Source organism: Oryx dammah, unplaced genomic scaffold (assembly GCF_014754425.2).
Source record: "Oryx dammah isolate SB20612 unplaced genomic scaffold, SCBI_Odam_1.1 HiC_scaffold_6, whole genome shotgun sequence".
In the NCBI taxonomy this organism is placed as follows: domain Eukaryota; kingdom Metazoa; phylum Chordata; class Mammalia; order Artiodactyla; family Bovidae; genus Oryx; species Oryx dammah.
The window spans coordinates 13,726,678-13,751,244 of record NW_024070190.1 but is presented as its reverse complement, the minus strand read 5'-3'; the positions used below and the strand labels follow the sequence as shown (position 1 = coordinate 13,751,244).

Here is a 24,567-nt window from a genome sequence, read left to right as displayed (position 1 = left end):
TATTAATTTTTTTCATTTTTCACCTAAGTATGTTTAATATTAACATAGCACATATGTTTTGAAAAAAAGTTTAAAAAAGCAGAAAAAAAAAAAATTAGCTGTCATCCCCTCTACAGAAAGCATCATGGTGATTTACCACTTTGAGCGAGTTGCTTTGATCCTTTGCCCTCCGTTTTCCCCTGGTCCAGTGGGTCCCTGCTGACACATGGCACTTTAGTGCTGGGGTTCAGGGCTCCAGGCAGCTCTGCCTCCCAGTTGGTGCCCTGTCATCCTTGGCAGTTTTCAGTGCATTTTTAGGCCCGGGGGGGAAAAAATAACAGCTTTAAAATAAGGCAACAGAATTTGGGGCAAATTTTCTTAAGCCTATGTGTGAGATTTGAGCTGTATTTCAGGGATGGCCAAAGCCAGGCTTGCACAGTGAGAGATGTTAAGTTCTATTTTTAGGGAATATTACAGGCTGAGTTCTTGGAACAACACTCCTGTGGAAAACAACTAAAAAGTCAGATCAAGTATTTTGAACATCTTACAGGCACTGAAGAGTTGACAAGGAAGTAAAAAATTAGTCCAGAATCTGACTGGAGCCAGCAAGGCCAGTGATTCTCTAGAAAGAGCTCTTGGCCCAAGAATGTTTGCTTATCTCATTTACTTTGCACTTGAGGGCTAAAAGTTTTGCAAAACTTGGTACCTCCCTCCTGAAGCTGGGACCCTGAAGCCTACACCATGGGTAGGTGTGATGGAGTAAGCCAGGAGTAAGCCCCGCCCATATGGAATTCAGGATCTAAAAAGCCAGTGGCCTTAGTGCCGAGTGCGTGCTAGTGGCATGGGGGCAGATTCCTGGGAAACTGTAAAATCAGGCTGAGCTGTCTCATATGCTTGCAGCCCATGTCATCTACAGGGGCCAAGAGTTTCACATCATCTCAGATGAGTCGTATCCTAGAAGCAGGGACATTACTTTGCCGACTAAGGTCCACCTAGTCAAGGCTATGGTTTTTCCTGTGGTCATGTATGGATGTGAGAGTTGGACTGTGAAGGATGCTGAGCGCCGAAGAATTGATGCGTTTGAACTGTGGTGTTGGAGAAGACTCTTGAGAGTCCCTTGGACTGCAAGGAGATCCAACCAGTCCATTCTGAAAGAGATCAAACCTGGGATTTCTTTGGAAGGAATGATGCTAAAGCTGAAACTCCAGTCCTTTGGCCACCTCATGCGAAGAGTTGACTCATTGGAAAAGACTCTGATGCTGGGAGGGATTGGGGGCAGGAGGAGAAGGGGACGACCGAGGATGAGATGGCTGGATGGCATCACGGACGTGAGTCTGAGTGAACTCTGGGAGTTGGTGATGGACAGGGAGGCCTGGTGTGCTGTGATTCATGGGGTCACGAAGAGTCAGACACGACTGAGTGACTGAACTGAACTGAAATGAACTGAGGAGATCCCTGGCAGAAGCAAATACGATCCTTTCCGAAGACAATCATCTTTGTTCTGGGTTTCTTCAAAGACACTGAACACAGCACTGTCCAGTCCACACAGAAAAGGGTAGTATGAGTAAGAACCAAAACCGTGAGTAACACACACAGACTCCAAGACTTCAGCCACTAGGACTGGTAGATTCACACGCTTGCTCTATTAAAGAAGTTAAGAGGCAAGGTAACAATATCCACAGGAAGCAGAAAACTGTAAAAATATGACTTAGTTAATTTGAAAAGTAGTAAAATAATTTTTAAAATTTTCTAAAAGTTCTATGGCTGATTCATGATGACGTATGGCAGAAGCCAACACAACATTATAAAGCAAGTGTCATTTAATTAAAAATATATAAATTTAAAAAATTTTTTCTAAAAGTTAAAAATTCAATACCAGAAATTTAAAACTGAACAAAAGGATTTAACAATAGATTAAGTGAGAAGAAGTTTGAAAGATCAATTAGAGGAAATTATCCTATGTAACTCAGATGTAATTCAGATATACATCCTAAAAAGAAAAATACAAAACAAAATTAATGTAGAAAGTATCAGAATTTCTGACATTCTATTTTTTGCTTGCAATTGTTCCTTTTGATTAAAATGTACGTAAAGTGAAATGGACGGATCTTAATCATGCAGTCACTGTATTTGACCTTGGTAATCCCAACCTGTATCAAGATATAGAACATTTCCATTATTCCAAAAAATCTCCTCATGCCACTTTTCAATTTCCATGCCACTCCCAGAGGCAACCATTGCTCTGATATTTTGCTATGCCATAGACTAGCTTTACCTATTCTAGAATATTATATAAATGGAATATCACAGTATATATTTGTTGTGCAGTTGCTAAGTTATGTTCAACAGTACACATGTTTCTGTGTAAATTTCTTTTTCACTTAGGACGTTTCTGAAACCCATTCATGTTTTTACGTGCATCTGTAGTCGGTTCCTCTTTATTGCTGAATAATATTCCATTATACAGCTGTACGTGATTGTTTATCCATATGTCTACTGATGGACACCTGGTCTATTTCCAAATTTTATTGCTATGAATAAAGTTGCTATTAGCATTCGTGCATAAGTCCTTTTGTGACTATATTTTTAATCTTACTGGGTAAATTCTTAGGAATAGCACTATCAGGTATTAGAGCAGGTGCATGTTTAGTACTCTTGCCTGGCAAATCCCATGGACGGAGGAGCCTGGTGGGCTGCAGTCCATGGGGTCGCTGACGGTTGGACACGACTGAGCGACTTCACTTTGACTTTTCAGTTTCATGCATTGGAGAAGGAAATGGCAACCCACTCCAGTGTTCTTGCCTGGAGAATCTCAGGGACGGGGGAGCCTGGTGGGCTGCCGTCTATGGGGTCGCACAGAGTCGGACATGACTGAAGCGACTTAGCAGCAGCAGCAGCATGTTTACTTTTATAGGAAACTACCAAATGTTCCCCAAAATGGCTGTACCAGTTTACAATTCCCAGAGTATGAATTCCAGTTGCTCCACATACTTGACAAAATTTTAGTGCCAATCTTTTTCATTTTAGCCACAATGATGAGTATAGAGTAGTATCTGATTGTTCTTTTATTTTGCATCTATCCGATGACTAAAAACATTGAGCACTTTTTCATATGCTTATCATTTTTTTCAATTGTGGTAAAAACATATAACATTAAATTTAGCGTTTTAAGTATCTGTAAGCGTACAGTTCTGCACAGTATATACATTCACATTGCTGTGTAACCATCACCACCATCCATCCACAGAAACGTTTCATCTCCCCAAGCTGGAATTCTGTTCCCATTAAATGATAATTCTCCATTCCCATCTCCCCAGTCCCTGACAGTCACCATTCTACATTCTGTGAGTTTGACTCCTCTAGGGACATCCTATAAGCAGAATAGTACAGTATTTGTTCTTTTGTGACTAGCTTACTTCTCTTAACATGTCTTCAGGCTCATCCATGCTGTAGGGTCAGAATCTCTTTCCCTTTTAAGAGTAAATAATATCCCATTGTACATATACACCACACTTTGTTGACCTAGTCCTCTGTTAACAGACACAGACCACTTCTACCTTTTGCCTATTGGGAGTAATGCTGCAATGAATATGTGTGTGTAAATAACTCTGAATCCCTGGCTTTTATTTCTTTGGAGTATATATTCAGAAGTAGAATTCCCATGTCTGATGGTAATTCTAACATTAATTTTTTTAGAAATTGCTATAACATTTTCCATAGTGGCCATACCATTTTACATTATCATTAGCAATGCATGAGAATTCTAATTTCTCCATATTCTTGCCAGTACTTGTTATTTTGTTCTATCTGTTACAATAGCCATTGTAATGAGCATGATTATATGCTTATTTTATCATCCATTTATATGTTCTTTGGTGAAGTGTCTGTTAAAAATATTTTGCCCATTTTATTGCATTTTAGTCTTTGTTATTGAATTTTAGATTTTTATATAGCCTGGACACCAATCCTTTGTCAGATATATGTTTTGCCAGTGGTTTGAATGTTCATTTTCTTAGTGGTGTTATTTGATGAATAACTATTTAAATTCTGGTGAAGCCCAATCTGTCAATTCTTCAGAATGAGAGGAGAGAAAAAATGGAATTGAGGCAATATTTGAAGAAACACAGGCTGATAATTTCCCAAACCTGTTGAAAGACAGGAATCCACATATTCAAAAGCTCAAGATAAGTAAAAAAGAAACCTACCTTTAGGTACAACATAGAGAAACTGCAGAATATCAAAGACAAAGAGAAAAAAAATTAAGCTGGAATGTGGGACAAGGGAAATGCAGATTCCCTCAAAGAAGGTCTAGACTAACTGCTGACTTTTCACCAAAATGATGGCACTTGGAGGGCAGAGAAATGTCATCTTCAATACAACAAAGAAACAACCATTATCCTGAAATTCTATATTAGGAAAAAAGTATCTTTTAAAAATGAAGGAGAAATAAGAACATAAGTAAACAAGCAAACAAAAACGGAAAGATTTTGCAACCAACACTTTATCATGAAAGGAAATTCCAAAGACTGTGCTTCGGTCATAATGGAAATAATCTCCCTTGGGAGGGACCCATAGGAAGAAGAAATGAGTAGAAGAAATTACTGATATACAAGGGAATCTCAACTCTATAAAACAGTTACAATCTTTGAGAAGGTTAAAACCATGACTGATGTATGATAAATAATCATACATAGGGGTTTATAAACATAGAATAAAATATGTGACAAGTCATAAAGAAAGCAAATAGATGAATTAGCAGCCCTCAAAGGGTCCCTCTGTGGCTTCCCTGGTAGTTCAGCTGGTAAAGAATCCTTCAATCAAGGAGACTCTGGTTCGATTCCTAAGTTAGGAAGATCCCCTGGGAAAGGGATAGGCTACCCATGGTGGCTCAGCTGGTAAAGAACCTGCCTGCAATACGGGACACCTTGGTTCAATCCCTGGGTTGGGAAGATCTGCTGGAGAAGGGAATGGCTACTCACTACTCACTCCAGAATTCTGTCCCAGAAAATTCTATGGACTATTCCATGGGGTTGCAAAGAGTCAGACATGACTGAGCAACTTTCTCACCCACACAAAGAGGGTAAAGATATTGATTAATTTTAGATTTTTAACAGGGTGGGCTAATGTAAAATGAAAGCTTTAATCTTAAATATGCCAGTAATCACATTAAAGATAAATGAACAAAGTGTCTCACTTAAAAGACAAAATTGTCAGGCTAGAAAAACTATTCAACCTTATGCTATTTACAAAATATATATATAAAATATAAGGGTAATAAAATAAAATGTAAGGGTACATCAAAATTGAAAATGAATAGTTTTAAAAAAGAAAATAATAGAGTCAGGAGTTACAAAAGTCTTTGCTCTGCTACTTTTACTAATCTATAAACTTAATTTATAAACTGTTTATAAATTTGGGCAAGTCACTGAGTCTTGAGACCTCACTGTTATCATTTATAAAAGCAGAATAATAACCCCTGTCCTAGCTACCTTAAAAGGTAAAATGAGCTAATGTGTTTGAAAGTTCTTCATGCAGCGCCAGATACAATATTAACATAAGTGATGCATAGACTAATAAAATGAAATGGTAATGGTAACCTCGTCTATAGTGTTGCCCCTAGTGTGGGCTGGACTGTGTCATCACCACCCCAAATTCATATGCTGAAGTCCTAACCCCCAGGATCTCAGAATGTGACTGTATTTGGAGACAGCGTATTTTAGTTTTTTCAGAATGTTATATATTATGAGGAAGTGTGGACACCCCCGTGGTGAGAGGGAAGAGGCTTCTGGAAGCCAAGGAGAGAGACCTCAAAAGGAGAAAATTCAGTTTAGATTTGGGGTTCCAGCACTCAGAACTCTGGGGAAAACATAATAATTCCTATTGTTTTAAGCCACCTAGTTTTTGGTAACTTGCTACAGGAACTTAGTACAGGTCCTGTAAAGGGAATTAGGAAGGATGGGGTGGACAAGGATCCAGGGTTACTGTGGCCCCCTTGGCTCATGATGTAGAGTGACCACTACTCCTGAGGCCAGCTCCTCTGGTTCAGTGACCAGAACTCTCTACATGGGAATAATGCTTAGGAAACCCCAGTGATTGCCATGTGAAAGGCAGTCCTGATTCCACGGGCACCCCTGAGAAATACAACATCTCTTTGGCACATTTCACAGTCTTTCTTTCATGTGGTCACCACCCCCAGAAACTGTTTGGTATCAGTGCTACTGAACTGCAGTCTGACACTCATCATCGAAAGCTAATATTTCAGAGGCAAGTGTTAGTAGAAAGGAAAGCTTGCTTTATTCTGGAGGCCTGCAAATTGCAGAGAAAGCACACTCATATCCAAAGGCCAATTCCCCCCTGCCAATCAGATGGCAAGAGCTTTGAAAGGGGAGCTTCAGGGATGCACAGGCAGAGGGAGGGGTTATCAGCTTGGTGCAAAAGCAATTGCAGTTTTGGACCTTGAATTTAAATCATTATAACTAGGCTCAAACACATCTTTATTAATCAAAATCATTACAATCAACACATTTTCCAACAAGAAACATTTGTTTATTCCTGTAGCATACAAATCTGAGCCTTGGGATTCGATGAACTCTTGGAAAGCATTTTCTGCCTCCTTCTGGTGTGGAAGTGTTTTCCCTGCAAAAAGTTTCTGAGATGCTTGAAGACGTAGTAGTTGGCTGGCGAGAAGTCAGTGAATATGGCAGATGAGGCAAGACTTCACAGCCCAATTTGTTCAACTTTTGAAGCGTTGGTTGTGACATGTACGGTTGGGTGGAAAAGAATCGGGTCCTTTCTGCTGAACAATGCTGACTGCAGGCACTGCAGGTTTCAGTGCATGTCATTGATTTCCTGAGCATACTTCTCAGGTGTAATGGTTTCACCGGGATTCAGAGAGCTGTAGTGGGTCAGATCAGCAGTAGTGGACCAGCTGACCCACTACTGATACTGGTCTGCTGATCCAGCGTCAGAGTGGGTCAGCTCTAGTGGATCAGCAGATAACCAAACAGTGATTATGGTCGCTTTTATGGTGCAAAAAGGGTTTGGCTTTGGGAAGTGCTTTGAAGCTTCTTCTCAGTCCAACCACTGAGCTAGTCATTGCTGGTTGTCATATAAAATCCACTTTTCATTGCACATCACAATCCAATTGAGAAATGGTTCATTGTTGTTGTGCAGGATAAGAGAAGCTGACACTTCAAAATGATGATTTTTTTTTTTTGATTTATAGTCAGCTCATGAGGCATCCACTTATTGAACTTTTTCACCTTTCCAATTTGCTTCAAATGCCAAATGGTCAAATGGTCAACGTTGAGTTCTTCGGCACCTTCTCATGTAGTTGTAAGAGGATCAGCTTCAACGATGGCTCTCAACTGTTGTTTGTCAACTTCCAATGGCTGGCCATTGTGCTCATCGTCAAGGCTCTCATCTTTGCAAAACTTCTTGAACCACTGTACATTTGTTAGCAGTTCCTGGGCCAAATGCACTGTTGATATTGCAAGTTGTCTTTCCTGCTTTATGATCCATTTTGAACTCAAATAAGAAAATCATTCAAATTTTCTTTTTGTCTAACGTCACTTCCATAGTCTAAAATAGATATAAAATGAAAGTAGTAAGTCATTAGCAAGAAACATAGAGCAAGAAATGCACATTAAGATGGTATGTAACATAACTACATTTATTTAAGAATGTATTCCAATATTAGATAGCAAATTTCAACAATGCCAAACTGCAAATACTTTTGCACCAATCTAATACATTGCAGAAACAGCACGACAGGGTCAGATAGTCATCTTGAAATCAGTCATGCAGTGGTCTGATCAGTGTCATCTTGATTGTTTTCAGTACAGTTCATCTTTGGTTCCAGGGTCGATTTGTACCCGATTCTTGGAATTGTGGCAGCTTATGTCATAGCTACAGTCTGGTCATCACATAGCTAACTTCTTCCACCTTCTGGGAGTTTCAGTATCTATAAGACAGCTCATAGAACATGGGTCAGAATATTACCTATAATCCTAAGGAGGACCTATAGTCTTTGACTTTGTTTAATGATTCCAGAAAAACATCTATTTCTGCCTTATTGACTAAAGCCCTTGACTGTGAGGATCACAATAAACTGTGGAAAATTCTGAAAGAGGTGGGAATACCAGACCACCTGACCTGCCTCTTGAGAAACCTATATGCAGGTCAGGAAGCAACAGTTAGAACTGGACATGGAACAACAGACTGGTTCCAAATACGGAAAGGAGTGCATCAAGGCTGTATATTGTCACTCTGCTTATTTAACTTATATGCAGAGTACATCATGAGAAACGCTGGGCTGGAAGAAGGACAAGCTGGAATCAAGATTGCCAGGAGAAATATCAGTAACCTCAGATATGCAGATGACACCACCCTTATGGCAGAAAGTGAAGAGGAACTAAAAAGCCTCTTGATGAAAGTGAAAGAGGAGAGTGAAAAAGTTGGCTTAAAGCTCAACATTCAGAAAACGAAGATCATGGCATCCGGTCCCATCACTTCCTGGGAAATAGATGGGGAAACAGTGGAAACAGTGTCAGACTTTATTTTCTTGGGCTCTCAAATCACTGCAGATGGTGACTACAGCCATGAAATTAAAAGACGCTTACTCCTTGGAAGGAAAGTTATGACCAACCTAGATAGCATATTCAAAAGCAGAGACACTACTTTGCCAACAAACGTCCATCTAGTCAAGGCTATGGTTTTTTCAGTGGTCATGTGTGGATGCGAGAGTTGGACTATGAAGAAAGCTGAGCGCCGAAGAATTGATACTTTTGAACTGTGGTGTTGGAGAAGACTCTTGAGAGTCCCTTGGACTGCAAGGAGATACAAGTCCATTCTAAAGGAGATCAGCCCTGGGTGTTCTTTGGAAGGAATGATGCTAAAGCTGAAACTCCAGTACTTTGGCCACCTCATGCAAAGAGTTGACTCATTGGAAAAGACTTTGATGCTGGGAGGGATTGAGGGCAGGAGGAGAAGGGGATGACTGAGGATGAGATGGCTGGATGGCATCACTGACTCGATACACATGAATCTGAGTGAACTCCGGGAGCTGGTGATGGACAGGGAGGCCTGGCGTGCTGCGATTCATGGGGTCGCAAAGAGTCGGACACGACTGAGCGACTGAACTGATCTGAATGATTATTATTATACCATCCTGTTTGACTACCTTCTTTGCTTCTGCAATTTCTCACTTCTCTGATTAAATTTATTATTTGGCTAAAGTGTTTTCTATAGACAAGAGGCAGGAAGATAACATGTGGTGGAGAGGGCGGTGTCTGTTCTAGGAAGACTCCATAGTGTCCTGCTGTGTTTCATCAGGATAAGCCATTAAGAAACTGACCAGCAGAGGCTGGGTCAAGCAGGAGACTCAGGACTCTGCACCCAGCAACAGAGCCACCCGAAATGAGGGGCCCTTGCTGCCCATTCATGTTGGCTAACCTCCAGCTGCTTTTGCCACCCTATGCCAATTCCAGAAGTTGCAGCCCTGGGCGGGCTTGGAGGAGTGGCTCTGATTGTAGGTGACAAGGATGCAAGTGGACCCAGAGCCCTGGGAATCACCATGCTGCCCACCTCATCAGAGTGCCAGCAAAGCAAATCTTTTCAGCTTCTCTCTGAGCTGCAGCCCAGACACAGAGCATCGGCTTGTGGAAACTCCCCAAATGAACAGTGACATATCAACAGTGCTAAAGGGGATAACTTCCAAGGACAGTACCAGGCAGAGAGAAAATAGAAATGACAAATGAGGCAAGAAAGAAAAGGAGAAAAGCATGCAGGTGGGCTGGCCACATGAGTGCCCTCAGAGGCAGGGCCGGTCTACGGCCTGAGCCTTCTCTGCCTTCTGTCCTCAGGGCAGAGGTACTGCTGGATGAGAGGTGGCCGTACTCTATGTCCTTCTCCAGTACAATGAGGGATGTTTCCCCACAAGAATCTATATTTGGAACCATCCAGCCTGTCAGAGGACAATGCTGCATGGGAGGGAAGCCAGCCTGCTGGTGGTGAGAGCAAAGCAGTCAGAAGTCCACCGCATCCAGTGGTCATGCTCCAGGGTAGCCTCCCTGTTTCCTGCCAGCTCCTCCAGCAAGTCTTATGGTGATCCGAGGCAAGGCATTGGTGCCCTGTGGTGGTGGGGTAGTGACAGCAAACTCCCAGGAGGGAACCACATCTTAGCAGGAGGGAACCACACCTTGCACATAGTAGATGGGCAATAAAATATTTCATGAATCCCCTTATGGGTTCTGTCACATCTGGGGACAATTCAGGAATTAATGCATCCAGGAGGTACCCTGACAGTCCACGGTCTAATTATATTAATAACTTCCAATGGTTTAAGTTATGAAGCCTAGGTATACTCCAATCCCAGATTCTTCTATTTTTTCCCACTCAGTCTAATCCTTCTTTTCAATCCTGGCCCTCTCTTTGCATTTTCTTCTTTGTCTCTTGTTTCTTCAACTGAGCGCCAGTAAAATAGATTTGGTGTGAATAAAAATTGTGGCAATTTATTTTTATAGAGGAAAATAACTGCAATTAGATCCCTGATAAGACTTGCCAAGTCTAAGGAGACACACCATAAGTGATCATCGGAAAGTTTTTTTGTTGTTTTCAGTTCTCTCACAGGTCCAAAAATTGGAGCTCTGAGATGGCTTCTCAGTGGGAAATCAGCCATAACACTATTCCCTCTAGCGTGAGTACACTGTTGCTGCACAGCGGCTTCTCACCTCTTCCTACTGCAAACACACTTCGTGCTGCTGGAAATAGTTCTTTCTCTCCTCTCCCAGCACAGAGATGTGTATGTGTTCTATACACAGTAGGCATGTGCATTTTACATGTATAGTGTTATACATATATATAGATGTTTAGTGGATAAGTTGTGTCTGACTCTTTCTGGGGCCCCATGGGACTGTAGCCCACCAGGCAACTCTGTCCATAGGATTTTCTAGGGAAGAATACTGGAGTGGGTTACCATTTCCTTCTCCAGGGGATCTTCTTCTTGACCCAGGGCGCTAACCCTTGTCTTCTGAATTACAGGCAGATTCTTTACTCCTGAGCCACAAGGGAAGCCTATTCCACCCAGGGAATATATACAAAGTATTTACTACACCACACCAGAAATCTTCTCTCAGGTCTAATATAGGTAACACAATTTACCAAATAACTATAATCACAAACTACTTGAGAGAAGGAAAGATACAGAACACTAATGAAATATGTGATGCTTATTTCTTTTTAAAGAAGTACCAGAAAAGGAAAGGTCATTTGGCACACTTCCAGTGAAAATCACACAATTTCTAAATTTTGTACATGCTTTCAGGAGAAGAAAACTGTCAAAGACGAGGCAGGAGGAAAACTTCTGTCAGTCGCTTGATGATTATGATCAGAGCAGAAATGGGTCATTACTGCCTTAAATTTCTTACTAAAATTCTAATTAAGAGACCTGGGTTTTGGCTTAAAAAAAAAAAAAAAAAAAGATTTAAACTGCCAGTTAGCTGACTCATGTAATTCTGATATTTTTTAGTAAAAGTTGGGTTCCTCTGAAAGACTAGAATTTAGCCCATTTTTTAACCTTTGTCCATGCTGGGTAGATCGATGGTTTTCAATGGATTTGGTATCATATATTGTTTTATTAAAATCCTAAGTTCTACTGAATGACTGGTTCTCTTGGTATCTGGGTTTGGCAGTATTCCTACCTTGGAAGCTTCAGTGATTCCTGAAGCTTCTCAGTGGGCCATAAAAGGAGAGAAAAAAACGTGGAAAGGTGGCATATGATATAGCTGTATTGTTAATTCTTATAAACATATTTCTGAATGAGTGTATTACCTTCTTTGAGTCAGAATCTATTTCATTTAGGAAACACTTTTCCCTGGAACTTTGACTAGGAAACATTAGACTACTTTAAAATGTATAGATGCTCTGTTCTCTCATAGAAATACGAGCTGGTCCTTTGTGTTGTGCCTTTCATACTTTGCAGGAGTGGAGTAGGGTTGCTTCCTCTCGGTTGCTCGCCTGTGCTCAGCACTGTCTCCGCTCCCCTCCCTGAAGGCATGTCCTCGCTGGCCCGGCCCCAGCACCTGTCCCCGCTGAGGCCGCGCTGTCCTTCTTTTGGAGTGTTCACTTGGTCCTTTCTCGCCTCCTCCCACCTCTGGGCGCGTCTCCTTCCCCTCCCCACTCTGGAAAGGGCGCTTCGTCACCCAGACGAAGCAAAGGCCTTCCCGAGAAGTGGTTATCTTCACTTAACAAAGGAGAACTGGTTCCTCAAATGCAGAACGCACACCTTTCAGTTTAGATCTCAGATGCAGGAGGGAACCCGGCCTCCCTAAGGCCACGCCCGCCGCGGGTGGAGCGGGAGTGCGCTTTTCGCTCGGGACCCCGGGCCAGCACCACGGTCAGCGCCCTGCCTGAGGCGCGCCCTGGCCACCCGAGCGCCGCCCCGGCGCCTCCGGCAGATAGCCCTGCACAGGGGACACGCCGGAGGTCAAGTCGGGCCACGGCGCGGGTGCCAGCCTGAGGAATAGATCTGAGCCAGAGGGGAGGGCCGTGAGCTGCGGAAGACTTAACTCAAGGCCCTGTAAGGCCGGCCCTCATTTAGAGTATTGTGAAAAGGGACGGAGGGAGACGGAGTCCCTTTTACTCCCCTTCCCCCACAGCTCCCCGCCCCCGCAAATAAACACAAGAGACAACTTTACGCAGCAAAACAGAACGGCTGAGTTTAATGCTTCAAGTTTTCCATTTCCTTCCACAGGGCTTCGTTTTAAAAATAACAAAATGAGGTAAACAATGTATGTACACATTATAAACAGTGTGTCAGTTTGCGGCAGCGGCAATGCTGATGGTTGGAGAGCGGCTGCCGCGCGGGGGCTCGAGGTCAGCCGCCTGCGCCGCGAGCAGATTCGTCGTCCTGGGGAGAAGTCGCGGCTGTCGGAGAGGCGTCTAGAAGCATTTGCGGTGGACGATGGAGGGGCCGGCCTCGTCGTACTCCTGCTTGGTGATCCACATCTGCTGGAAGGTGGACAGCGAAGCCAGGATGGAGCCACCGATCCACACGGAATACTTGCGCTCAGGTGGGGCGATGATCTGTAAGACAGTGAGGACCTGTCAGGCGCGCGACCGCGGCCGCGGAGCCCCTCACAGGCCGGGGCTTGGGGCAGGGCGCCACCCACCTTGATCTTCATGGTGCTGGGGGCCAGGGCGGTGATCTCCTTCTGCATGCGGTCGGCGATGCCCGGGTACATGGTGGTGCCCCCAGACATGACGTTGTTGGCGTACAGGTCCTTCCTGATGTCAATGTCGCACTTCATGATGCTGTTGTAGGTCGTCTCGTGGATGCCCGCCGATTCCATGCCTGGGGGCCACGGAGGGGAGCGTGAGACAGAGGGCGGGAGGCCCGGCGGGCCCGCGGGGCTGGCACGGGCCGGATGGCGGGCGCGCGGGGCTCACCAATGAATGAGGGCTGGAAGAGCGTCTCCGGGCAGCGGAAGCGCTCGTTGCCGATGGTGATGACCTGGCCGTCGGGCAACTCGTAGCTCTTCTCCAGGGAGGAGGAGGAGGCGGCGGTGGCCATTTCGTTCTCAAAGTCCAAGGCCACGTAGCACAGCTTCTCCTTGATGTCGCGCACGATCTCGCGCTCAGCTGCGGGGAGCGGGGCGGGAGAGGAGCCCTCAGCGCGGGGTCCCGGGGACAGCGCCCAGTCTGCCGGCCCACCCGCCTGGGGAGCCCTGGGCGCCGCGCACCTGTGGTCACGAAGGAGTAGCCACGCTCAGTGAGGATCTTCATAAGGTAGTCGGTGAGATCGCGGCCAGCCAGGTCCAGACGCATGATGGCGTGCGGCAGCGCGTAGCCCTCATAGATGGGCACATTGTGGGTGACGCCGTCGCCGGAGTCGAGCACAATACCTGCGCGAGGGTAGGGTCGGAGATGAGCGGCTGGGCTCTGCTAGGCGCTCGGGGAGGGGGGCGAGGCTCTCGGGAAGAGGGGGCGGGGGCTCCTGGGCTCTCACCGGTGGTACGGCCGGAGGCGTAAAGGGACAGCACTGCCTGGATGGCCACGTACATGGCCGGAACGTTGAAGGTCTCAAACATGATCTGGGTCATCTTCTCGCGGTTAGCCTTGGGGTTGAGGGGGGCCTCGGTGAGCAGGGTGGGGTGCTCCTCGGGGGCCACGCGGAGCTCGTTGTAGAAGGTGTGGTGCCAGATCTTCTCCATGTCGTCCCAGTTGGTGATGATGCCGTGCTCAATGGGGTACTTGAGAGTCAAGATACCCCTCTTGCTCTGCGCCTCGTCTCCCACGTAGGAATCTTTCTGCCCCATGCCCACCATGACGCCCTGCGGAGCAGATATACCGAGTTCTCATTACCGCGGTTCCCAGTGGAGCGGGGCTAGGCCGCGTGGGGACCCGGCCTGGCTCCCTCCGGGAACTGGCAGCCTGACCTGGTGACGAGGGCGGCCCACGATGGACGGGAACACGGCCCTAGGGGCGTCGTCGCCGGCGAAGCCGGCTTTCACCAGGCCAGAGCCATTGTCGCACACGAGGGCGGTGGTCTCGTCTTCGTCACACATGGTATCTGGTTTCTGCAAGGACAGGAATGCCATGGAGACACTCAGTGTTTCAGGCAAGAGGCCCCGCTAGCTGGAGCGCCCTCCCTCCCGGGGGACCTATGGACACCTCCAGCCTCCAGCCCCCAGCCTGGCGCCATCCTGCCGGGGAAGCAGTCAAAGCCGCGCGGGCGGAGCTTCGCTGCTGGGAGCTCTACTGCGAGGAGACCACAGAGAGCGTTTCTCCACCTGGGAACTCAGGACACGCGGACCCGAGAGTTCTCTGCCTTCGCCGCGGGCACCGCCCTCTCCGCCCCTCCCTGGCGTCGCATGGGAGGCAAGGTCCGCGAACCCTGATTGCTGGGCCACTGTGAGGGTGGAAGGAGACGCCGTGGAAAGGGCTTGGGTACTCCACCAGAGCACGAATGGCTTATTTTGGACCTCCATGGCACTTCAGACTCACAGCCGAAACGCCGTTGGGACTGATGGCGAGCCAGGGGATACTGTCCCTTCTACTGTCCTTTGGTTCTGTTGGGAAGGAACTGCCCTGGGGAGGACTAAAGCAAAACCTTTCTCTACCTCGGCACGCACGAAGTGTCAAGGAGAGCGGCCCCCAAAGGGCTGGGAATAAATTTGGAGATCTTTCCAAAGGACCCGGCTTCCTGTCTCTTCTTTAAGGCACACGTGACTCTGGGGCCAGAGGCGCGGCTCACAGGACGCGGGGCTGGGGCTGATGCAGTGAGTGGGCCGCACTCTACCCGGAGTTCTCCAGGCTGCCGCGGTGGGGCCTGTCCTCCTGTCCCCACCCCGCCCCTGCCTACCTGGGCGGGTGGCTACACCTGCGGCTCTCCGGCTCCGGTCCCGGTCACCGTGGGGAGGAAGCGAGACTTCTCTCGGCGCTGTCCGCTGCGGTGGCCGCTCGTCCCCCTGCTCAGGTTTTATATAGCCCTCGGGCGCTCCCCTCGCGCCGCCCCGCAGGAATGTCGCTCCCCTTCTCAAGCCATATTTGGGTGTCGGGCACTAGAGCCCCCTCCCCCGACCAGTTCAAGGCCTGGGTCCCCGCCCGGGTCCCCTGCGCTGACCAAAGAAGGAGAGGTCTGGCCTGAGCCCAGGTAACACGGGCCGGGCCGTATATGGAGCGTCTGCCCGCTGGTCGGCCCCTCCCGACCCCGCCCCGTGGCCTGGCGGAGGGGCTGGGGTGCGGCGAGGGTCACCGAGTGTGCGGGGCGCGCCAGTGAGCCTGCGCCCGGCTGCACCTGTCCGCAGCCGCCCCGCCCCCGGCCATTCGGTGCTCTCGAGCCTCGGGAAGGTGCGCCCACATTTCACCTCTTCTTCGTTCGGGTTCTTTACACCCCCAACTCCAGTGTGACTCCACCGAGGAGGACTCTCTATCCTAGTGGTGGGGCCAAGAGGACCGGAGATGCAGTCACTCCCGGAGTCCCGGGCAGGGGAGGCAGGCGATCCCTCCCCCCAGATTCCCAGCGAGCTCGGTCGCTCCCCCAACCCCGAGCTCCCCCGTCCAGAGGGCTGACGCCGTCGGCCCCCACCCCCACCGAGAGGGTCACCAGCGGCCGGCGGGCGCGCAGCTGTCGCGAGGACAACTGTGGAGAGTCGGGGAGGAGGCGCTGGGCTCCCGGCACAGGCCCCGCCGCGGCTCTGGGCGCTCGCAGCCTCTGGCACTGAGCCAGGGCCCCCAGTGCTGGACGCGCTGTGGGCTCGGGAGCTCACGAAGGGAGTGAAGTTGAGTGACTAACTGCCTGGCTCCGGAGTATGGCAGGCTGAGCTGAGCACCCTACTCCCGCATCCTTGGCGGGGCTCACCGACGTCCCAGTCCTGGGGAGGAAAGGCAAGGGTCACAGCCCCAGGGTGGGAACTGAGAGGTGCTCTTACTAGATGAAGCCTCACCTGTCTCTCCTCCCTGTAAAGAGGACAAGGGCATCGCGCTCTAGGATGGGCAAAACCTTTCCCTTCTGCAAAGGCTGAACAAACTCATCGTTATATTTAGAGGGTGATGCCCAGCCAAGGCCAGCTGATTCCCAATCCACCTTGGAGAGTCACCGTCCACCAGAGCCTGCTGAGCGATTCTATTTATACCGCTGATACACGGGGATCTGTCTTTCTGATTTTCTAGAAGGATTTGGATCTACTTATGGTAAAGGTGGAGTGGGGGTCAGAGGAGGTTAAGTTGGTGCTTCTCACTGTTTTTTCCCCTGGAGGGAACAGTTCTAACCTTGCTGTGAAAGGTACAAGGAGAAACAATTTTCTGCAATGAACTCAGGGACATGCTTTAAGGGGTACATCAGTGATGTGGTGTGAGCCAGAATGGAACCACTCATTTTTCTGATGTGCTCAAGTGTTCCCAGAATAGGAACTCGGTGGTGGAACTCAGCAACTGGGACAGGTGTGGGTCCTCGAAGAGGGCTATAAAAGCACATACAAAACCCTCTTCCCCAGCCACACACTACTGCTGCTGCTGCTGCTGCTGCTAAGTCGCTTCAGTTGTGTCCGACTCTGTGCGACCCCATAGACGGCAGCCCACCAGGCTCCCCCATCCCAGGGATTCTCCAGGCAAGAACACTGGAGTGGGTTGCCATTTCCTTCTCCAATGCATGAAAGTGAAAAGTGAAAGGGAAGTCGCTTGGTCGTGTCCAACTCTTAGCAACCCCACGGACTGCAGCTTACCAGGCTCCTCCGTCCATGGGATTTTCCTGGCAAGAGTACTGGAGTGGGGTGCCATTGCCTTCTCCAGCACACTACTGCAGGCCTTCCTAAAAATGACCAAAGTCAATAACAAACTAGGGAGTTAGTACGGGGCCTCTCTAGTGTGTATAAAGCCACCGTGTCTTCATATGCAGCTTTTAAAATTAGAGAATGAATGAATAATGGACAGAACTACATTTCAATACCTTGCGTTCTGCTGTGGAAGTGTGACATGGAAGACACTAGGGAAAAATAATGTGGCAAACGCACTCTGTATACAGTGTAAGGGGAATAGCTTCAACTTTGGTCTTGAAGGTAGAAGTATGCTGTCATTTACTGAATACCTAAGAACTTGCGGACATCTTAAAAGGGAAGGTTGTATTTTTCAAAATTCTTGCTCAGTGCAACTCTTCTCAGTGCAAGTTTTTGTAAGCTCAGAATCTATTAGATTCAAACACACATGCAAAGCTATGAATCAGGCTTTTGTAAGCTCAGGGTCTGTTAGATTTGAACACACATGAAAAGCTATGAATCAAGCACTCACAAGCTAGCAGAGACCTGATGGTACAGCAAACCCTGTGGAGGTGGGCCCTAAGAACACCAGTTGGCATGTCTGTTCTCTGCCCTGGTCTGTTCAGGCTGGTTGAAATAGTCCTGGAGGGCCACTGAGGGGTGGTTGAACTCTCATTGGCTCAGGAATGGCCCAAGGAGCAGGTGGAAGGCAGTCTCCATACATGTATGCTCTGGGGATCAACCCAGTGCCTTGCGTCTGAGTAAGCGGGTCACTGCCTGCACAGCCTTTTGAGAGTGACCCTGGAAAGGTCAGCCATGCAAGCTATGCTCAGAGGAGAACTCCTGCTTCCAGGTTTGCAGGGGCAGCTGCAGCTCGATGCTCGATCATCTGGCAGGCCCATCTGCCACAGCCCAGCCATGTGCTCCCTCCCATGCCCTCAGCCACGCCCCTCACCTCCTCCCATTTGTGGATCCCAGCCTTGTGCTGCCAGTTTCTGACCTATTTAGATGTGAACTTTTAAAATGCTTATGTTTTCATATTGTTCCGTTAATCCTGTAACTATCTGGAGGTACGTGAGACAGGTACTAGTTACACTAGCTTTAAACGTAAGAAAACCAAGGTCCAAAGAGCCAGACATGTCCTGGGTACGATACTGCTGGGGACACGCAGGGGCTTGGAAGACTCTCCCTTCCCTAGGAGTGGTTGGGCTACCTTCTGTCTCCCTCTAAACTTGTCCAACACTTGGTATGTTCTGGAACTTTAACAGATTGTCAAGGGATCTTCTCCAATGAAGGGCCAAAGACATCTTGAAGTCACAGCTTCACATGCAGCCATACTCTGTCATCTCAAAAAAAAAAAAAAAAATAGTGAGGGGGGGCTGCCTGGCAACACAAAGTCAGAAACAGTCCAGCAACCACGTGGGTAAAGGAAAAATACCAAATTCACTGTCCTCCTAAGCCACACATCTAAAAATGTGCAGTCAACTGTGGCAATCAGGGAGGACTTCGATCTTCTACTGATGGTTTTCTCAGGCTGAGACTTGCTCTGCTTTGTCATTTCTAAGGGACTCAAGCCTCCCCCGGAGCCATTCCTCACCCTTCCCTCTACTGCATCTCCCCTTGCTGCTTCCCACACGTCAGCTGTAGTGAATCAGTTAAAAGTTGCCCTTCAGTAAAGCTCATTGGAGTGTACCTGTCCCTCTGATGGGCTATGTGACCTGGGGCAGGTGGCTTCCAGAGGCAATCAGCCTTCTTAACTGAGGATGCCACCCACTCTTTAAGACTGATTTGAAGGTTGAAACTAGGCAAGTGCATGGAATACACTATCTTTCTTCTAAACAGGTTTGGAGGCGGTGAGAGGGATGAGGTGGTAAGGGTGAGCAAAGGACACTAAAAACCATTACAACTGCTCACTGAGCACTTGGACAGAAAAAGTCAATATATTTTAAATATATCTGGAGTGCACAAAGATTTTTGTACAGAGATTTATTCCAGTATTTATTTAACATGGTGAAAAATAAATAAATAAACCAACCCAACCCAAGACCAATAACCCAAGTGTTTTAAAACTGTTGAGAAGAGAGATAGAGATCTATTAAATAAATTATAATACAGCCATATGGTAAAGTGTCAGGCAGTCATTAAAAAAAATGTATCTTGAGGAATACTGAAGACATACATTTTTGAGGGGGGAAAGTTAGTTCTTAGGATGTTAAAAGAATCTTAGATAGCACAATGATTTGTCTCTCCAAAGGCTGTGGTACATAAAAAAGATATACAATATACTCATGGTATAAATTTTCATGGAGGTGGGGGTGAAGGGAACAGAGTGACTAAAGAAAATTGTCTTAAAAAGTCTCCTTAGGAGGAATGATAATGAAAAAGAAGGTTGGGAAATACTGGACTAAAGATACATAGAAATTCTCATAATCAGTCAGTCAGTTTAGTCGCTCAGTCGGGTCTGACTCTGCAACCCCATGGACCACAGCACGCCAGGCCTCCCTGTCCATCACCAACTCCCAGAGTTTACTCAAACTCATCTCCATGGAGTTGGTGATGCCATCCAGCCATCTCATCCTCTGTCACCCACTTCTTCTGCTGCCTTCAATCTTTCCCAGCATCAGAGTCTTTTCCAAATTTGTCAGCTCTTTGCATCAGGTGGCCAAAGTAATTGGAGTTTCAGCTTCACCATCAGTCCTTCCAATGAATATTTAGGACTGATTTCCTTTAGGATGGACTGGTTGGATCTCCTTGCAGTCCAAGGGACTCTCAAGAGTCTTCTCCAACACCACAGTTCAAAAGCATCAATTCTTTGGCACTCAGCTTTCTTTATAGTCCAACTCTCACATCCATACATGACCACTGGAAAAACCATAGCCTTGATGAGATGGACCTTTGTTGGCAAAGTAATGTCTCTGCTTTTTAATATGCTGTCTAGGTTGCTCATAATACCTCACATCAAAATATACAGGTCATAAAATGTGATACATGCACAATCTAGGATGTATTTCAAAATGGTAACAAGTTATTTCTGGCTAGTGGGATTACAGGGGTTTGTTTTCCTCCATATATTTTTGAGAGGTCTTACATTTCCTACAGTATTTTTTAACTTACAGAATTACATAAGATTCTATGTAAAAAATACACTTTGGTATTCAATGAGTTAACTTTACATAAGAATATAGACAGCTGTTTTCTCTCGAAGGATTCCTTGAATAAACTGTCCAGGAGGAGGTAGGTGGACTACACTGATACTTCTGTAGTTATCAAATATACCCATGCATGGGGAGAGACTAAGGTCATCAGTGTGGCTCTCCTCCAGGTCTAGTTATGTGGAGGACTATACCACACACCCTGATTCCCCCAGACAGTCCCCCAGTACTTGGAGGGTGATGGATGCTTCAAGAAAAGTATGATTCAGACCCCAAAGATAAAAAGAAGCAAAATTTAATTTCTAAAAAATTTTCTTCAAAAACAAAATGCCAAAACAAAGGGCATCAGTGTCAGTCTCCTTCTCCCTCACCAAGAACTCCAGCACGTCTCTTGCTGTGATTCTCAGATTCTGTCCCAATCCTTGACACAGTCACAAATCCCTAAAACAGGAGAGCACACAAGGACCACTCCTCACAATCAAACCCACAACCTTATTGTTTGACTGGGGCCAAAAGCTGTGACTTTCTGAGCAGCATTCAAAGACAGGAGCGAAGAAAACCTTTTCCAAGTCAGAACCGTTTCTGTCTCCTTAATATACATGCTCATCTTTATAGTACCTTTGTAATTTATCAACTACTCAGTTTGTAAAAGAATCAGTTATTTTTTGACGAAGACTGTGTTGTGGAAAGTTTTAAAATTTAGAAGAAAAAAAAGTACTCAATATCTTTAGGCTTTAATTACGCTATTACCGTTAAAATGTTTCTCTTTTAAAAGCCCCAACCACCTTAGAGCTATGGCCATCCTTAACAGACAGAGGTAGCAGAGCCTTTTTCTCTGTCAAAATGAGACATCAGCCCTCACGCTGAGAGCAGCACTTTGCCCCTGTGGTCAGCGGGCCTGGGCCGCCGTCACCGCCTCCCCTCACAGGGGGTGACCGGGCTCGTGGCACTCAAGGAGGCGGCACGGCCCTGTGTCCCTGGAGCACAGCGTCACAGGACGGGATCGTACGGGTAAGAACTAAGCCCCTCTAAAACCAACATCCTTTAACACAAGAATCCAACCACTTCTTATGCCATCTGACAACTCTCTCTCCCTAACTCCCCTGGAAGCGTTAGGACACTCCTCAGCCTGATCTCACGCTACCGCACCATGGCAATGCAGACAGAGGCCAGAGGCCGCGTGGCCGCTTCTCGCCCTCTGGTTACCACTGGGAGCAGACCAGAGGCAGCACCTGCGGCCTGCGGTGGAGCCAGCACGAGGGCTGAGCTCTGCGAAGCCAGGAACTGGACGCTTCACCACATTTAACTCCTGACCTTTGCGGCTGCTGAAAGCAAGTTGCTTAGTGAGTATTCAACTGGGCCAAAGCCTGAATATGCCAGCAACTCCGTCTTTATTTAAAGACAGATTAAAAACTGCACGATGACATTGGCCAGGACAAAGAAGCTTTGAGAACAACTACTTTTCAGTTAAATCAGTTGCCATACTAAGACAACCGATAAGGGTTTCTATAAAGGTTTCACACCTTACATTAGCTAGACAGACTGAGGAGAAGCTGGAATTCAGTGTAAATCATGCTGAAATGCATGATGCTGACTGAATAGGCTGTGATGGTGGTGGTTTAATTGCTAAGCCACGTCGGATGCTTTGCGACCTTATGGACTGTAGCCCACCAGGCTCCTCTGTCCATGGGATTTCCCAGGCAAGAATACTAGAAAACATAAATATGCTTTATTCACCAAAATATTTTTATTAATACTCTTATTATTTATGTAGAAAAATTTGACATTTTTCCCAATGAAGTAAACAGTTATCAAGCTCACACTGAATTGCCCCACTTTTTGTTTTGTCTATAAGTTAGCAAACTGTGACACTTATCCCACTAGATATTCTGCTCCCAGATCTAACCAAAATCAAAACAAATATTCCAGACACTTTACAGTACATAACATCTAAGAGTTACAGCAATTTCAGAGACGACTTAGTGAAATCTTGCTGTTTTTAGAGTTATAGAAGCTAAAGTCTAGAAGTGGTCTTTGCATACAAGAAGTTGGAACCAGGACCCTGGATGGAGTGAGAGAAAAGGAACAGTAGTAGATATGAAAACAACTGATAAACTTCAATGGAAAAGAGGAAGAAAAAACAATATCATGTAACTGAAAACCAAAACTACAGCCATACAACTATTTTGTAGTAGCTTACAAATAAAGTATAAAAAACTCAGAAATATATATGTTATAAAACTGTACAAACTTCTAGATGTTTAAGGTCTAAAGTTTTTATAAGGACACACTTATACAAATTTTCAGGAAAAATAATCATTTTTAGAAAAAGTCACATTTGTCCCTGGACATAGTATTCATAATTGGCTTTCAAAACAAACTCAAAGTAAGGGTTGGACTTCAGATTCCCCAGCTGGTCGGCCTGCAGCAGCTCCTTCACCTCGGGTAGGTACTCACTGAGCTGAATGCCTAAAAATACAAACACAGGAAGTTGTTTTTTTTTTTTTAATTTTCACATAATTCTCAAATGAATTAAGAAGACAGATGATAGAAACACCTGTGCTTCTATTTAAAATATAACGTCACTCTGCTATTGGAAAAGACTCTGTTCTAAATTCCTTCCATCTGCCAAGCATACTCACAGGCCTGACAATATGACATTCTTCACTTAGTAGGGGCTACATGACTGTTCTATATATCTGGGCTACATGTTTGACTCTAGTGGTCAAAAGAGCCATCAAAACAGTCATTCCATTTAAAGTCTTTAAAACAATCTGCAATATTTTCATTTTTCTCCATAGCTTAAGCCATTCCTTCAGTGTGGAAGTTTTAAGCTAATAATCACTTGAAAACAAGTATTTCAAGGCCAAGCAAACAGCATTCTAAGCAGCTATACACTAAAAGAAGTAGAAGGTATCAGTGAAAGATTGCTTATAAACCAGTTGTAAAATCTGTTAAGACAGGAATCCTGAGTTATCAAGGAAGACAAAGTTATACTATACCTTCTTAAAAGACTTTCAGACATTTATCTGCCCCCCAGATCAAAGACCCACTGTTTCACCTGGATGGGTGGTCTCCCCACACTCCAGAAATGCCTGACTGCAGAGGTGCTTATTTGAGAACTGGTTTCTAATGTTTTTTTCCTAGGGTGATTGGTTCGCTTAATTTTTTTAAAATTAATTTCCAGAGTCAACTTTGGTAATATATATTTTCCTTGATTTTGATCAACTTTCTTTTGTATTTCAAGTTTATTTTTGTAAAGACATATAAAATTCTTTAAAAATTAAAAAAAAAAAGAAAACAAGTATTTCCAACAATTCTATATTCTCTTATTCAGGAAATAATTTAGTGGAACACTGCCATGAAAGCTATTTGCAGTATCTAACATACTGGCAGTTTCTCTCTGAGACTAGGAGGGAAACCACGCCTGTCAGTCCCCTATGGACCTGGAAAGCCAATAAGCATCTGTGTAGTTACAGAACAGCATATACAATTTTCTCATTTGATAAGTAAAGAAAATTGGAAGAAACATTTTAAATTAATAAAGTAACATTTTATAACCTGTCACATTACCACAAGCTTCTCAAAATCAAATACTGTTTACTTTTAACATCATCTAAGCACCTAGGACCACTGTTGGTACTTAGTTACTATACAATAAAAATCTTATAATAAATGTTATGAGACTTAATCTGCAATATTTATATATCATTCATTACAATCAACACACTTTCAATAAAGACTTTTTATCTGCGAAACAGTATTACACTTGTGAAAATACCAATTTCCTAAACAGCAATTCTCTTAAAAACTTACGACCCCATTCTAAGTGGGCAGTGTTCATTGGCTCTAGGTGATGGCCACCAGGTTAATAGTTCAGTCTAGTGTAGCAAATCTTTTGATTTTTAAGAGAAGTCAGAAAACATTTTTTAAAATTTGTTTATTTTAATTGGAGGCTAATTGGACTGTGAAAAAAGCTGAGCGCTGAAGAACTGATGCTTTTCAACTGTGGTGTTGGAGAAGACTCTTGAGAGTCCCTTGGAATGCAAGGAGATCCAACCAGTCCATTCTAAAGGAGATCAGTCCTGGGATTTCCTTGGAAGGACTGATGCTAAAGCCGAAACTCCAGTACTTTGGCCACCTCATGCTAAGAGTTGACTCATTGGAAAAGACTCTGATGCTGG

The 24,567-nt window shown here is 45.6% G+C and overlaps 2 protein-coding genes across 2 annotated transcripts in view; both read right to left on the bottom strand.

The window, feature by feature from the left end:
• Positions 1–12,669: 12,669 nt before the first annotated feature.
• On the bottom strand, positions 12,670–15,597 carry ACTA1 (actin alpha 1, skeletal muscle). Its single transcript, XM_040242787.1, has 7 exons — positions 15,341–15,597; positions 14,415–14,555; positions 13,985–14,309; positions 13,719–13,880; positions 13,426–13,617; positions 13,149–13,330; positions 12,670–13,062 (listed from the first exon to the last, which is right to left on the bottom strand). The coding sequence occupies exons 2-7, from the start codon at positions 14,541–14,543 to the stop codon at positions 12,919–12,921; spliced, it is 1,134 nt and encodes a 377-aa protein (XP_040098721.1). The 5' UTR covers positions 14,544–14,555; positions 15,341–15,597; the 3' UTR covers positions 12,670–12,918.
• Positions 15,598–22,107: 6,510 nt separating this feature from the next.
• Positions 22,108–24,567, bottom strand: part of NUP133 (nucleoporin 133) — a 56,369-nt gene continuing 53,909 nt past the window's right edge. Inside the window, exon 26 of the mRNA XM_040242785.1 lies at positions 22,108–22,852. Coding sequence (XP_040098719.1) covers positions 22,716–22,852 — 137 coding nt within the window. The 3' untranslated portion in view covers positions 22,108–22,715. The remainder of the gene's footprint in view (positions 22,853–24,567) is intronic.

What these genes read in the sequence shown, in the direction of transcription:
- ACTA1 (XM_040242787.1), bottom strand. Translation starts at nt 14,543, where the DNA reads ATGTGTGACGAAGACGAGACCACCGCCCTCGTGTGCGACAATGGCTCT. An exon ending in TGGGCCGCCCTCGTCACCAG is followed by an intron (nt 14,310 to 14,414) that starts GTCAGGCTGCCA and finishes TCTGCTCCGCAG; the next exon opens with GGCGTCATGGTGGGCATGGG. An exon ending in CGCCTCCGGCCGTACCACCG is followed by an intron (nt 13,881 to 13,984) that starts GTGAGAGCCCAG and finishes ACCCTCGCGCAG; the next exon opens with GTATTGTGCTCGACTCCGGC.